We start from the raw sequence: 15,964 nt of genomic DNA, 5'->3' as shown, positions 1-15,964 counted from the left end.
AGCATAAGTATCTTTTATGAAATTATTTTTATATGACACATAAAATAGGAAACAGAAAATTGCAAAGTAAGAAACAGTAATAACTATTAGAAGTAATTTTACAAATAAAGTACAATAAATAAATTATAAAGTGCTATATAACATAATGTGCTACACAGTAGAATAGCAATACAGGAAGGAGAGGCCAAGGGGACCAAGTTTGTTCAGCCTAGAGAAGAGGCTGTGGAAAGATGTAATTCTGCTGTCTAAAGTGGTGTTATAGTGAAGACGAAACAACATCATCTCTTTCAGGGGTGCACAGCAAAAGCACAAGAGGCAATGTCTGCAGGTTGTGGAAGGGAAGAGGCATATGGTAAATTCTTTTTGCAGAGAGATGGAGTAATCTCCATCCTTGGAGGTGTTCCATCCAGACTGAGCTGGAGATCGCCCTGAGCAGCCTGCACTAGCTTTGACGTTGGCCATGCTCTGAAAAGGGGTTTGAACTAGATGACAGCCAGATGTCCTTTCCCACTATATTTGTGGAACTTCTGCCTAAGCTCCCACCCCTTCTGAGAGATTTCAGGTTTTTTTTCCCCAACCAAATTTAGTTTGCATGTTCCAAGTCAGTGAACACAGGTATCTCCATCCTTCCCATCTCAAGGAGCTGCTCTTTCGATAAGTGCAGTGTAGTATCAGGTCACTGGCTGGCACCAGGACTTGAGAGGATCAAGAGAATGACTGAACCTGTGGTGGCCCTGAGATGTGGACTCCAGCAATATGGATACCTAACCCCACCACCTCCATCATTATAAAAGGAGAACCTCTTCTGAACCTTTTATCACAACTGCAAGCAAGCTTTAAAGACCACAGTGACCTTTTCCACAGAGAATCACCCACTTATGTGTATTTTCAGTTGCATTAATGGGAACTCAAATCTTAACTGCTTACAAAGGTTACAGTTGCCTCTTGATGAAGCAGATATGGAAAATTACTCTCATTCACTCACAATCAGTAAAACTAACAAGCAGAGTGATATGTTAACACAGAGTTATTTCATGTGGACTACTCAAACTGCTGCTCAGTATAATGTATATGCTAATGAATGGTAATTTGCAGCTAATGAAATTAAACAGGTAATTTTTCTAATTTATATATAGACACCATCAGTGGGTCCTATTATTAATTGGTGACATGATACACTAACAATACAAATACTGGGCATGCCACTTACACTGATTTTAATATAATATACACTTGATAAATTGATACACATTTTTCTTAATTCAGAAATAACAATGTCTTTCCCTAATGAAATCTTGTACCATTGTGCCTCTAGTGAAATGCAAATGAAAGCATTTTTCTGTATGAACCAGAGTGGTGAAATGATAACAAAGCATGTAATTCCTCATTGCTGAAAGCTGGAGCTGAGGTTTAAGCTGAGTTGTAATGGTCAATCGTTTTCCCTCCATGACTTAAATTATAACAATGCTGACAATTTATATATGCTGAATAGCTTTTTTCATGACCTTTGAAGAAATTTAGAAGAACGGGTAGACAGAGTTGTCTTTCAGTGGGCACCAGTCAAAGTTGTCCAACATTGCCGTGAGCTCAGATTTGATGGCTTGGAGCCATTACTTAAAGAAAAACACTGAGTAGCCACTTACCCATTAAAAGAGTTAAGTCTTCCATATAGAAGAGTTGTAAGCACTACTATTTGGACAAAATGTACATAAAGAAAGAGTCTTTGATAACTGTAGACTCGCACAGATATGTTAGCATCCTGCCCACATGACCCATCTTTAGAAAAAATCTCTGTGTACTGGTAACTGTAAGCTGTATTTAAAGACCACAAGGATCTTTTCCATAGGTCTTTTCCAAGTATAGAACTTACGGAACAACAGAACAGGCAGAAAAAAAAAAGACTAAATCCTGGTGTGATGCACAAACCTGTAGTAGTTCTGATGGGAAAAAAAAAACCCTGAAATCTTAATGATTTTTGAGTGCAGGAAATATTTCTAAAGGAGTAAAAAAGCAGCCAGCCTCAGAGAGCAGCAAGTATTACAGAGCTAATGCTTGTATGATCCCCTCCCATCAGCAAGGGCCCACCTGAACAATAAGCAAAATGAAACAGGATGGATGTACATTTTAAGTTGTAATTCAGCATACTGGTATCAGATTTACAATGACTACAAGCAGGAAGCTATATGGAGGTATCTGTAGGACTTGCTTTTTGGATGCCCAGGATTTTGAAACACTTTGATTATTCTACTTTTGTGAGATTACCTTGATATTCAAAAACTTACAAGAAGTGGTCGGTTCTGTCATCCCTTATTTCCAAGAGTACTGGTGGAAGGTGAAAAGTTGTAACATACCCTGGATTTCTTCTGCAGGGTTTGATTTAACTGCCTATACTACACGTGTTGTTCTAACATGTCCCAGAGAACCAAAGTCCTTTGAAATTAAATGATGTCTGCCAGGTGCACCAGTTTTAAATCAGTTGCCATGAAGACAATGTAGAAGAAGAAGAAGAAAATAAGCTTTGCTATTGCATAATAAGATATGCTAATCATAAAGGTTGCCATAAATGTTATTTGTAGGACAGGTGTGAGCTTAAGGCATTCATTCAAAAGGTGGACAATCTCCCATGAAAATCTATCTTAAAAAGTGTAAATGAGAAATTATTTGTTGGAGAGTGGCTTACACCTGTTTCATCTGAAGACAGAAGTAAATATAGAAGTTGCTCTTGGCAACATGAGTAAGTTCCGATGACTCATGGGTGGATTAACATCTGAGATCTCTCTAGCGGAAGTCTTCCAACAAGAACTAAGTTAATAACACATACTGTGAATCGACTGCTCTCACTTGAGAGCAAAACGCTTTTAAAGCTATTAACTTAGTCCTTTTATTTTACATTTAAGTTTCAAAACATCCCACATTTGTGTTCTGATTGCAAACAAGTACATGCAAAAATTCCAAGAGAAGTCTAAAAGTCAAAAAGGCATTTCACATTGAGAAGAACAGGGAAGAGCTTGAAAATACTCATGCATTGCCAAAAATACTCAAATGGGTTGTCAGCTTGAGTAGGAGGTAACAACATTCAAATGACAGGTTTTCTTTAAAGCTTGGAGATTACAGACCATCAATCCATCTTCAAATATGGTGACTAGAGAACTCTTCCATTCAATGTACCTCATATTTTATGAAACCATTTTAGATTGAATTGTAGCCAAAGGCTTTCAGGATCAGCTGAATGGGATTTCTGCACACATAAGTAGACTTAGGGCATATGAAAAATGCACACCAGCATACTTTCATCAGAGTAGGACCCAACAAATTCATTCAGAGTTAGAGAGGGAAGTCCATTTTCCTTCCCTTTTCCAGATGGCAGCTCTACACAGTAAGCAGAGGCTCTAGGGGTCTATCCTCTCTATTATATTCATTAATGAGAAAACCACAAAGAGGTTTTTTATATTATGCTAAATATAGGTGCAAACTTTAAGCCAAGCTCCAATTCAAGGAATTTCTGAATGCATTTAGTGTAATTGTGAAATATATTGATACATGGTTGCAAAAATAATGAAACAAATTATAGGAACAAAATCCAGTTAAAGACTGTTAAATCCAGAAGGCATCTCTCTGGCACAGGCAGTCCTCCAGCCAAGCGTGGAGTTTTCTGGGGAGTATCACTAAGCATGTGCCTTGCTCAAAGACTATTCCCATAATCGCTGTCAGAGATAGGCCAGTGGGCTCGATATACTTCTTTCACAAGTGCAGAGCTGAATAAAAGCTATTTCTACAGTTGTCAATCATATCTTGGCTTTTCCACACTTAAGAAGTAATGTGGTACTGCCATCAACTGGAGTTAAGAAATGTAAGGAAAAGAGGTGTTTTTTGGAGGTGAAAATGATGTTGAGACACTCTCTCAGCTTGGGTGGGATCAGCATTTAAACCTGGAAACGTAGAGGTCTTTTGGTCCCAAAATGTAAAGATAGGTTGCTTATGTGGTTCACATGTATAGGCATGAAAACATCCAAGCTGCTTCCTTTCTGAATTAAATCAGAATCTTTCCTCATGTATTTCTAACCTAGTAGGCAAATCCTTATTTTATTTTTTTATTTTTTTAGGACTATCAGGAAGCTTCTAATTTGGAGCAGTTTGTGACTCGCTTTCTTTTGAAGGAAACACTGAACCAGCTTCAGTCCCTCCAGAGCTCCGTGGAGTGTGCCATGGAAACCACAGAGGAACAGACTCGGCAGGAGAGGTGAGCAGACCTCCTGCCCAGCTACAGTGAAGGGTGTGAGCAGAGAGGGGTCACCATGAACCTCCAACACCATTTTACATTTCACCCCACAAACTGAAGGAATATAGGAGTAGCAGTGGAAAAGGCAGGCAAACTCAGCACTTCAACTACAGCTATTTTGGAGAAAACAAGTTAGTTCCTAGTGCAGATGCCCCAGTCCCTGTGTAGAATCATCTTCAACTATGCTTAACCCAGAAACAGACTGTCTGAATCAAAATCCCATTAACACATTCCTAAACTAATTTAAGGGTACTCACAGACCCAGAAATGTATCTGCTCTCCATCCAGTATTAGCTAATTCTCATCAGTTTTCCTTCCTTGCTATCAGATATATGTTACTGTTTATCTTTTCAATCTTTAAGCTGAAGAAGTCAACCATTAAAGTTCATATCTTGCTTTTAGCTGTTCTTGTGACCCCAGTACCTCCGCAGAGATGTTGTGAAACTCATGTGAATGAGGGAACGGTGTGAATGGTTCGTTAGGTCAGGTCAGAACCACGTCACAAACGCTAACTTTGAGCTTTCTCTCCCTAAAAGATAGGTTTACACCATCTTATTCTTTTTTTTTTACTTTATAAAGTCTCTCGTTTCTGTGCAGGCAAGATCCAGCAAAACCAGAAGTGCTCTCAATTCAGTGGCCAGGAAAACACTCATCTCGAAGGCTGCAGAGGAATAACAGCCTGTCACCAAACAGCCCTCGTTTTAGCACAGGTATGGCATTTCACATTTTAAAGATATTTAAAGCAAGCATACACACACATATACAGAAAAAATGTACTAGACAAGATCTGTTTGTCTCAGCACTTGGTCTTCCTCCTTACTGCCTGCTATCCATGTGCACAGTAACACCTCAGCAGTGTGTGTGTGCTCAACTCTCAAGCCAGCACTTCTTTAGCCTTTGTACTTGTTCAGGTAAAGCCACACTCTGCCTCCTCTACGTATCACACCCATGGTACATCCCAAGTATTAAGATTTCTTTGTTTGGTCAAAACATAGTCCAAGTGCCACAGGAACTCTCAGCTGGAAAACGAGCAAGCTACTCAATTTGCATATCAAGAGCATGTGCTGAAAAGTCTTCAGTTTCTGATAAATAACCTTTCTCTCTCTTTAGAGCAGTCACTGACGTACACATTCACACTGTGGGTGATACCAGCAACTGCTCTCATCATGCACATACATGTTTCCTTTAGTATTTTCTTGAGGCTTTAGCAAAGCAAAATTTTCCAGAGACTTTAGAGAGGCTCAGAGATACTTGTGCCTTTGTAGAACATTTTCTAGCTTCACCTTTGCTATATGATATCAGATCACTATACAGTTATGGCTGCAGCAGAGATGGGGTGCTAAGAAGTCTTCTAAAAGGGGCATGTCTTATCCATATAAAGAGACAAGACACAGTGTCTTTAGTCTTTCCTCTGCTGCTAACTTCCATGACTTGGGAGAAAAAGATACAAAAGTTATTATGACAAAGCATAATTGATCTTGAATCAGTCAAAATTTGCAGTCACCACAGGCATAAATTTCACATCTCAAACCCAAAATCTCATCCAGGGGGGTTGGAACTAGATCATCTTAAGGTCCTTTCCAACCCTAACTATTCTGTGATTCTAGGAGAATCTAGTGGAGGATGGATCAATCCTAATAAAAATATTGCTGCAATTCATCAAGCACCTAGGAATGCTGTTTGGTTGGAAAGGTGGAGAAAGGGTCATTAGCTGCAAAGACATCGAGTTAATGTTATTAAATTAGCTACAGAGTCCACCACAAGGTTATACCATAATTAGGGGATACATGAAAGCCTTAAAGACAGCATATTGCAGATAACTATTAAAAAGCTGAAAACCCCTCAGAGGTTAAGTATGAAAACAGCTAAATGACTCTTATCTGAATGAAAAAGGCCCCTTATTCCCAATGCATACAAGCCATTCTACAATTATTTTAGGAGGCTCCTTCAGGAATCTCTGAATATCAGGATTCCTCAACATGCCATGCCAGCAACCTAGATCACTTAGCTGCAGATGTACACCCAATTAATTCTTTTCTACTGTTCATAAGAATGTTGTGTTTTGGTTTGGTTTGGTTTTTTTTTTGGAAAGAACATTCATATTCTTAACCTTTGAATAATCCTGAAATTCTGCTGGAAACACTGCATCAGGACCCTAAGAATAGCAACAGACTGACTATGGCAATGTCCTTGCACTCAGGTTCCTACAGCAGCTCTGCTGTCTCTGCAGGAGGAAGTAACACTGTCACCAGAGTTGTATTGCCCATGCCAGGATATTTCAGACATTCTCAACTGCCTTTCTTTCACTTTCATGGATGCTCTCAGAGGAAAGAGGAACTGCAGTCAAGACACACATGTGGTCCCTCCATGGGATGTATTTGAAAGGAATCCCAAAGACACGCTTGCTATGCAGCAGAAGAGCTGACTCCTGCTCTTAGAGACACCTTTACATAAAGAAGATGAAGAAATGGCAAACTAAGAAAAATACTAAGATAGAGAAAACCTTAACACACACACACCCACACACACACACACACACATCAGATGATTTATGAATTTTGAGCAGAAGCTACTCAGGTAATGAGCTGGTTACATCTGCAGAGGAGAGTATTTCTTTCTTGAGGTACCAGCGTGATTTCAAAAGCAGTTGAATGTATTAATCTGGAATGTAGTTTTCATTCTATATTGGATTTCAGTTGTATCTAAAAGAAAGAAAATAATTCATATAGTCAAAATCATGCTTTCCTTTCATTACACCTAAATGAACATGGAACTAGTTGCAGCACAATCTTCAAGAAACAAAATAAATTGCCAGCTAAGCCAACCATTTTTATAAAATAAATTAATGTGCTGTATTCCAGTATTGAGTAACATTTGATAAATGTTCATTATTTATGTTTTCCAAAGGTTGGATGGAGGAAAATGGCCAGTGGATGACCCAGATAAACAGACTCCAAAACCTGATTGACAGGCTGGAAAAGAAGGTGTGTCTTTCTTTTCACCTGTTTGTCTCTCAGTAAAGAAATCCTTAAACCACAACTGCTTTCCGTGTTCCAGTTCCAGCCTTTCCAATCAGTGAGTGAAACATTACCTAAGAGAGCTAACACCCATTAAATCCCTACATTTTTCCTTCCACCTTCTTCCCTGCTTCATCAGAGTATGACATGTTTTTTTTCTGTTTTCCTTTCCCCCTTCCATCATCACAGATCCAGCTGTTCATCAAGAATTGAATAGTCACATTATGACTGGAGGATTCTGTTGTATTTACTTATGTCTGTTTTGGGGAACATGGGACAAATCATCCTCTCTTTTTAGGATCTTTTTTGTCTTTTCCTCTCTAAACTTTCCCACTAAAACTTGACATAAAATTGTGTTTCCTCCTTCCCCACCAGAGAAAACTGATTTATAAAGGTTAAAACACTATTCGTAATAAGTACAGTTCAACCAAAAGCTAATGCAAGTCTTATCATCCTGCCTGGGAGCTGGTTGCACCAGCTCCCAGAGCCTGGAGACTGCCTGCAGTTCCCATGCCAAAGCAGAGCCATCTGGGCATCTGACAAATGACCCATCTGATCCAATGAAACCAGGGCTTCCAGGGCCTTGTAAAAACCTGAGTAACATCTGTCTGTAGATAAAGTACCTGTTTCTTTTTTCTTTCAATGAGATTGAATGCTACCCTATCTTTTAAAATTTGGGTTATGTCTATGTGTGATGACTTTTTCTTTCTGGAGAAGAAAGTAGGGTTTTAAGTAAGGTTTTAAATTCCTGTGTTGTCTACTAGAGGCGAGGTTTTAGGTTGAATTGCTCTCAGACCCAGGAGTTGCTCCAGGCCCAATCAGGCTGATGCTGCTCCTCCGTGTAGGTCAGTGCTCACCAGCAGTGAGGCTGTGCACATACTCCAAAGACACTGGTCAAAAGCACAGCAGCACAGGTACCTTCACCAGCACCCTCAGACAGGCATCACTTGCAGAAACATGAAAATACAACAGGATGGATGTTCCCCTGTGAACATTAGCATGGGCCTTAAGTCTATCTAGTGTTTGTGGCTCTATCCATGCCCCTTGGCCAGGCACTGGCTCAGACCTTGGGTCCTGGCAGACAAGTGTCTTCTCCTTCTTGCCTGCTAGTCTGGCTTGAGTTCAGTAGCAAATTATACACACAGAAAAAAGGTAGTTAAGTGAGGGATGAGACAAGAAGCCAGAATAAATGGTGGTGACCTGGCACAGAGCTCAGCAAGACAAACATACTGACCTTTCTCTGCCATTGCTCCCTCCCAAATGAACAAACTGCTCCTAATTACTTTTACCCTTTGGTCCCACTTTGGGATCAAAAGTTGGTATTTCAGTTATCTTGGCTTTATAACTGATTAGCTGCATGACTGATGCAGTCACCCCTGGCACTCCTGGCCATGTAGGGCTGCTCTCCAAAACCTCAGTACTCCCTTTGGTTATCCCTGAGGTCTGACAGTCTCTCACATCATTTCTCCTTAACCAGCTGTGAAATTTGGTTGTTCCTTGTGGCACTGTCTGTAACTTCTGTCAGCTGCTCACTCTGCTCCTTGCTGTGATCAACAGCTCCTCACGGTCTGCTCACTCCAATAAGCCTCTGGCCTGGGCATACCCATCCACCTGCACACAGCAGCTTCCTCCCAGAGGTCATTTCTGCATGAGGAAAGCAATTACACAGCAGTTGCCACATTAATGACATTTTAGTAGCAACATGTTTTTTTATTAATAGTTCAAAGTTGGATTTTGAAATGTCAAAGTCCATCATGAAACACGACTCCCGCCTTTGGTCCAGCTTTATTCCCAGCTCTGCTTTGGAAACAGCAGCTCCCTGTCCTGCCACAGTTGCCTCCCGACACGGACTGATGCCAAAAGGAGTTCAAGGAAACTTAACTTTTAAAAGAATGTGACTGAAAAAAGAGGTCTGGCATACAGCACTAATGCACTGCAAGCATTACAGAAAGCAGCCAACCATTTTGTAGTATATAACTTGAGGATGTTTAACAAGGATGTTAGAAAATGATCAAATCTGCTACAGATAAACTCTTAAATAAAATCTTCAACCTCAGCCTGAAAAGGTTCTCAGTGCCAAAGGGCAGGGCATAGACTTTTAAAACTTCTTAAGGGGACTGGCAAATTATCCATCTGTGTTTCCTACTGAAAAACTGCCTGGTGAAGGATTTAGTGTTGTCTCATTCTTCTGCTGTCTTCTGTAAAAGGTGAATTTAACCATGAACCAGTCTCGTAAGTTGTCTTTTTTTCCCTCAAATAATATCTTTTTGTTTTCTACATTCATTTTTTCTGGAAAAAAAAATGGAACACTTTTCTTGCTATCTTAGTAGAGAGTTTCCAGTACAACTCGAGTCATTCCTTCCCTCTCTTTTTCCATTTGTTTCCCCTAGAAATAAAAGGCACTGTAAGTATAAAAGAGCCACAGGAATATGCATTTTCCCTCAGGGCTTTTACCTGAAGTGTCTGCACTGACAAATGAGCTATTAAAAGCTGGGTTTTCTTCCCTCCAGTCATGCATGTCATGCCCCTCTATGCACATTCTACAGAAGTAAAGCTATATTGGACTTAGTGTGATTGCAACTTCACTCCTGCCTTGCTCTGCCACCTGCTGCTGGTGTGGGTCCCCTGGTCATTTGGATTCTACCTGCACAGCTCTTCTTGGCTTTTCCACGAGTACAGTATTTGTGCTAGCAAAACACTTGCTCCTTGAGGTTAATCAATCCTCACCCAGTGGGAAGCAGAATATTTTTCTCTTTCTCACACAAGAATTGTGTGCAGTAGGACATGAAATACCACTAACAAAGAGCGTATCTTGCTCCAGCTGCTTACTGCAAATCAGTCTGCTTTTTGTCAGGCATATGGATATTTTCCAGAATACCCATATGGCACTGGGCTTGAAGGTACTGCATGTGCCTGGCATGTAAATGCTCATTTTGTGTGCATTACTAGACGGCGTTTGCATGAATCACCGACTCATGAAGTGCACATCCAGTCTGTGTGCCAAGCAAGCATACTGCTGCCTCCCAGATGCATCTGTTTGCTGCTGCCCTGCCTGTCCTCAGAAGCAAGTGCAGTAGTTCAGAAACCTGACTTGGAGCAATACTGAAAAACAGTCCCTTGCAACCTTTAACTCCCATAGGGAAGTTTCTGCCATGTAAAGTTTTATGATTGCAGAATGGTAGCTGATACTTCATTTCAAACGAGGTTGAGGGAACTGGGGTTTTTTTAGTCTGGAGAAAAGGAGGCTCAGGGGGGGACCTTATCGATCTCTACAACAACCTGAAAGGAGGTAATAATGAGGTGGGGATCAGTGTCGAGTGATAAGACATCAAGCTGCACCAGGGGAGGTTTAGACTGGGTATTAGGAAAAATCTCTTCACTGAGAGGGTAATGAGGCATTGGAACAGGCTGCCCAGGGAAGCAGTGGAATCACCGTCCCTGAAAGTGTTCAGAAACTGTGTATATGAGGCTTTTATTGACATGGTTTAGTGGTGGTCCTGGCAGTGCTGGGGTAATGGTTGGACTTGATGATCTTAAAGGTCATTTCCAACATAGTTGATTCTGTAATTCAAATCACCATCCTTGCTCATCTCCATAGTCCACATGACAACTTCAGAAGGTATCTGTCTTACACATTTGTGAATAAATGGATTTCTTACAAATGAAATATCACCTGATCAGCATTATAAATAAAACTGTATGAACAGCTTAGGTTGGATTTAACCACTGAAGCATGCAAGATATTGCAAACAATGCTTCTATTTGACTTACAGCTAATAAAGAAGGGATTTAATTATAACTTCTGGAAATTAAACAGAATCTAGCTATTGGAATAGTTTGTTAAAAAGGTAAGAGCAGACTACAGATGTAGTATTGCCTCGTATATTTCTATTTTCTTTTCAACTGCCTCAAAGGACCTAAAGCTCGAGCCATTTGAAGAGGAGGTTTTGGAAGAAAATGCAAGATCTGTAAGTGCTTTTCAAGATAATGATTTTGACATTCGCTTTTGCATGCTAGATATTGAGACCACAATCTCACCTGATCTCTTTTGTTGAAAACTAATATAAAAAATCACCATCCTCACTTTTTCCAGCAATAAGGAACCATTTTAGTTAGCAGGATACATCGTGCAGGAGCCAACAACAGAATATGTGGGCAAAACTATTATATTAATTTTTGTCTCATTTTCAAAGGATGCAGTAGCCAAAACCTCAACTCACGTAAGGAGGAAGAGGTACCATTAATAAGATTTACTAATCTGGCAGCAGTGATTAAGGGGTGATGGCTTCTCTGCTCCAAATCACCTAATGCTGAATGCATGCTTTAAATCACTGTTGTATGGCCTTCTCCCCTTCCTTCCTCCCTCCCTCCCTCCTTTCCAAAACTGCTACAGGAAACCTTATCAGGAAAGATGGGAGATCATCTATTACTAAGCAATACTCAGTATTGCAACTTACAAAACCAAAAGCATGACCAACAATAAACTTAGTGTTAAGTAAGCTTATGTCCCAAGATCAAGCTCATTTTTTCTGATACGCTAGCATTCATACATTCAGGGCTTTGGACCTAGCAAAATGTGAATTAAATACATATGAAAAAATAACCAGAAGAGGTGATCCCTCAAATTCCTTCTTTCATCACAGGAATTTATTTTTTTTTTAATTATACAGTATTGCTAGACAGGAAATCTCTGTTCATCATTTAACATGGGCTACCTTAGGCATCTCATCAAGGTGAGGTGTGAGTGAGTCATAGCTCTAAAAGGTAAAAGACTGTAAGAGCACCTCAATGAAAGTAACATTGCATCTAGTGCAGACTGTGGGAATTCACTCTTATCTCAAACCTCACACCTGGCTGCATCCAGATTCATCCAAGGAAACATGCTGGCTCTATTACTCAACATTTCAAAGATCAACATTTGCTTCACATAGTTACTCTCTCATCCAGGGTTCAGACAACTCTTGTTTTCTCTAAGGTGGACACTCATTTGTGTTTTCCCATTCTGTGCATCACCTTGCCCAGATGTAAAAGCCACATATGAGCATTTATACTTCTCCACACCAGATCATTAAAACAGAGACTGCAAACTATGTTTTTTATTGTTTTATGGTAGCCTTTTCTGAGTTTAAAGCACAGGTAACTCAAGATGATGACAGTAATAATGTTGTGTTCTTGTATTAGCACATAATGATTGTCCAACGTCAAATGTCTGTGATAGAAGAAGAAATTGAGGAATTCCGACTTGCTCTGAAGCAGTATGTAGAATCCGCTTCTACTCAGGGAGGCTGCTTGCAGTAAGTACAGCGTTATTGTGCTTGGGCCGAAGGAAGGAATGCAGCCTAATTTCTTGAATACCTTTTAAGTGGAGCTGGATTATTTATGAAGAGAGAACTTGTAACATCCTCTTTCCTGTCATGTGTGTAAGGCAGAGCTTTTCAAAGACAACTAACACCACAAAGACATGTCAAAGTGTATGTGCAGGCTAAGTAGTATCCCAAAATGTCAACACAGACTACCTCAAAGCTAAAGAGTCTTCTAAGACTTCTCAGCTCTGCAGGTCATCACTTCATGGCTTCTGCAAGACCCTAGGCTGACACGCTATATTGGAAAACTCACTTGCTATCCTTCATTTGAGCTCACTTAGCAAATGAACAACTTATCACCTTGTTTGCCAGTTCTCTGCTTGGAAGCTTTCATAATCTTTCATAATCTCCCCTTTTAGCTACAATTTTAAAATTTTCATTCATAATAATGGGAAAAATGAAAAAGCAAATTTTTCAACTAATTGGGATATTTCTGCTTTGCTTCTTTTAGAATTAAAGAAAACATTAGATCTGTGTTAAGAATAAATTTTAATGACTCACTAGTGTACTGAATTTCTTAATTGACCATGCTGGAGAAAAATGCTATTTTACACACTACAGAACATTCTGGAAGAAATACTTCCATAATGTGTGCACAATACAGGATCTTCCTGTATCTTCAAAGGCTTCCAAAGCTGACTGTCACATCCCTAATTTGTGAGCCTTGTGGTTATTTGATTGTCACACTTAGGACTGTATCAGTAGTGTTCACCCAGACCAGAAAAAGTAAAAATAGCTGAAAGAAGAGTGATCTATTTGCAGTGGTGAGGCCCTGGGACTAGTTGCCCAGAGGAGCTGTGGCTGCCACATCCCTGGCAGTGTTCAAGGCCAGGCTGGATGTATCTTTTAGCAACCTGGTCTAGTGGAAGGTGTCCCTGCCCATGGCAAGGGCATTGGAACAAGGTGATCTTTAAGGTCCCTTCCAACCAAAACCATTTTATGATTCTACGAAAATAAAACTCTCTTCTGGACCAAAAGCTGGAAAAAACAAAGTTGAGAAACTGCCCAGCCCTCCTCCAAAAATGAACATGCAGCAAAACACTGCAATGACTGCAACCCTGTCAGGCGAGAGAGCTGACACGACTTCAGAACGCGGCTTAACAAATGACGGCAAAAAGAGACTTTCTTTCCCAGGTTTACCGGCATTTGGTAAGTCTGTATTGCCATCTACTGGTTGAGTTCTACTGTAGCTGCATATCACTTTTTTCCCAACAGTCCTGGTATTTTTGCTAATTTACAATGTGTTTTCACATACAACAGGAGAAAGACCAATTTTTGCTTCTCACAGAGTGAAATATAATCTGAGACAAGTTTTCAAGGACATCAGTAGTAAAATCGGCAGTCTCACACTTGGGCACTGAGAAATACGTATATATAATTTTTATCTACACATCTAAACATCAGTTTGAGTGGCATCTCTACCCGTGGCAGGGACTTGGAACTAGACGATCTTAAGGTCCTTTCCAACCCTGACCATTCTGTGATTCTGTGATTCTATGATAAGCTGTATTAGCCGATTTTCTCTGAACCACAGTTGTTTGATTTATTTTCTGTATTACTGATTAGCAGTTCTTTAGATAAATCACACTTCTGGAGCGATATGAAAAAGGAGTTTCATAAATGGGTCCGTCATAAGTGCAGTAAAATAAAATGTTTATTTTAAAAAAAGCCATGAAAATATTCCAAGACATTTTTTAGGGGAAAAAAAAAAAAAAAAAAAAAAAAAAAAAGGTCATAATTTGTAGTGTGTAATCACTTTTTTTTTTTACTTTTATTATTTGGGTTAGGTGGGGGGGGGTTAGTTTTTTTTTTTTCTTTCCCAAAAAACACTGCATTTGGTGCTACTCTTAAGCAGTTTGGAGTAAGATGTGTACGTCCAATAACTTTGCCATGTTTCTTTAAATTCTACAATTTCTACTCTACAATTCTTAGTGTTTCCATACAGAAGCTTCAAAGTGATTCCCGCTTCATTGTTTATGAGTTCTGGGAGAACAGCAATGCCTGGAATAGGTAAGTTTTGGGGGTTCGGTTTGATTTGGTTTTGTAATACTGTTTTGAAGATTGGAAAGCAATCATGTAGAAAGACTGAATAAAATTTACTCTAAATATGGCTAAGTGAACTCTTGTTAAATACATCACAATACTTCAGAACAATATTTTGGTTGCTAAAGACTTAAATATACTCACATACAAAAAAAAAAAAAAAGAAAGACAAAGCTAATTTGAATGGAAGTTGTAGTGATTAAATAAGCCCTACCAGGTGAATTCTGGCCTGTGGGAGGCAGCCAGCTGAGAAATTGAGACAAAAAGATTGTCCTTAAGTAAATTTACTGTTAAAAAACACAAATAAACCCTACAATCCTAAACCTGTAGACACAAACCATTCTGAAGGAAGAAGTCTCTTGAAGCTTAGTTGCTTTCCTTTTGAACAAAACCCCAGTTAAAAGTTTACTTTCACTAAGACTCAATAAAACTCGTAACACATGTCAACACTACATTGGCTCACAACCAATTACCCAGTGCCTCTGAGTGGCAGTTAATGGCACAGAAGTTAACCTGTGTTTAATAAAACATGAAAGCACTTCACAGCTTATCTGGTCTCCTCTCCTACTGTCATCATTGCCAATGTTTTGAAGCACAATATTTCTGATACAGCATTAATTGTAAAATTTCTAATGCTCATTAAGTACAAAAAATAGCCCCTTTAAAAAACAAACAAACAAACAAAAAAAACCCAAAACCTAATATATTCTTATTTTTTTACAATTATTTAGGCACCTTCAAATGAATTACAGCAAGACATTCCAAAGAAGTAATGTGGACTTCTTGGAAACTCCAGAGATCGTGACAACAATGCTAGTCCCTGGTAAATATTAATATTTCATATTATTTTATTTGTTCCATGTGAAGAATCCTGCTATGTTAGTGTGTTCTCTATGCAGGACTACTGCATAATATCACTGTTAGTCACATCATCTTTGATGAAGTATAGAGGAGAGAGGAACTCCAAATGTTTTTATTTTAAGCATAGAAATGTAAAGTGCATCAGCAAGAATGAGAGTCACAATGCTTTATTTTATATAGTGCAAAGTTATGCTAGCATATACTATTGAAGAAAATACCTAAACAATAGTATTTGTGAATAGTAAAATAGACCTTGTTTAAGATTTTCGGGCAGAAAAATGCTGATGAAGATTTCATCAACTTAATACTTACATTGATTGAAGAGATTCTTAATTACTAATAATTGACATTTACTAACCTATTTATTATACATATTTCCTGCTGTGTTTAAAGAAAAAAAA

At 39.1% G+C, this 15,964-nt stretch overlaps 1 protein-coding gene across 1 annotated transcript in view; it reads left to right on the top strand.

Annotated features, from left to right (window-relative positions):
- Positions 1 to 15,964, top strand: part of NECAB1 (N-terminal EF-hand calcium binding protein 1) — a 53,136-nt gene that overhangs the window by 34,286 nt on the left and 2,886 nt on the right. The window contains exons 6-12 of the mRNA XM_005150852.2: positions 4,104 to 4,240; positions 4,877 to 4,989; positions 7,187 to 7,263; positions 11,211 to 11,264; positions 12,478 to 12,590; positions 14,592 to 14,669; positions 15,434 to 15,525. Coding sequence (XP_005150909.1) covers positions 4,104 to 4,240; positions 4,877 to 4,989; positions 7,187 to 7,263; positions 11,211 to 11,264; positions 12,478 to 12,590; positions 14,592 to 14,669; positions 15,434 to 15,525 — 664 coding nt within the window. The remainder of the gene's footprint in view (positions 1 to 4,103; positions 4,241 to 4,876; positions 4,990 to 7,186; positions 7,264 to 11,210; positions 11,265 to 12,477; positions 12,591 to 14,591; positions 14,670 to 15,433; positions 15,526 to 15,964) is intronic.

This window comes from Melopsittacus undulatus, chromosome 1 (genome assembly GCF_012275295.1).
Source record: "Melopsittacus undulatus isolate bMelUnd1 chromosome 1, bMelUnd1.mat.Z, whole genome shotgun sequence".
Lineage (NCBI taxonomy): Eukaryota > Metazoa > Chordata > Aves > Psittaciformes > Psittaculidae > Melopsittacus > Melopsittacus undulatus.
This window is presented reverse-complemented; position numbering and strand designations above follow the sequence as displayed.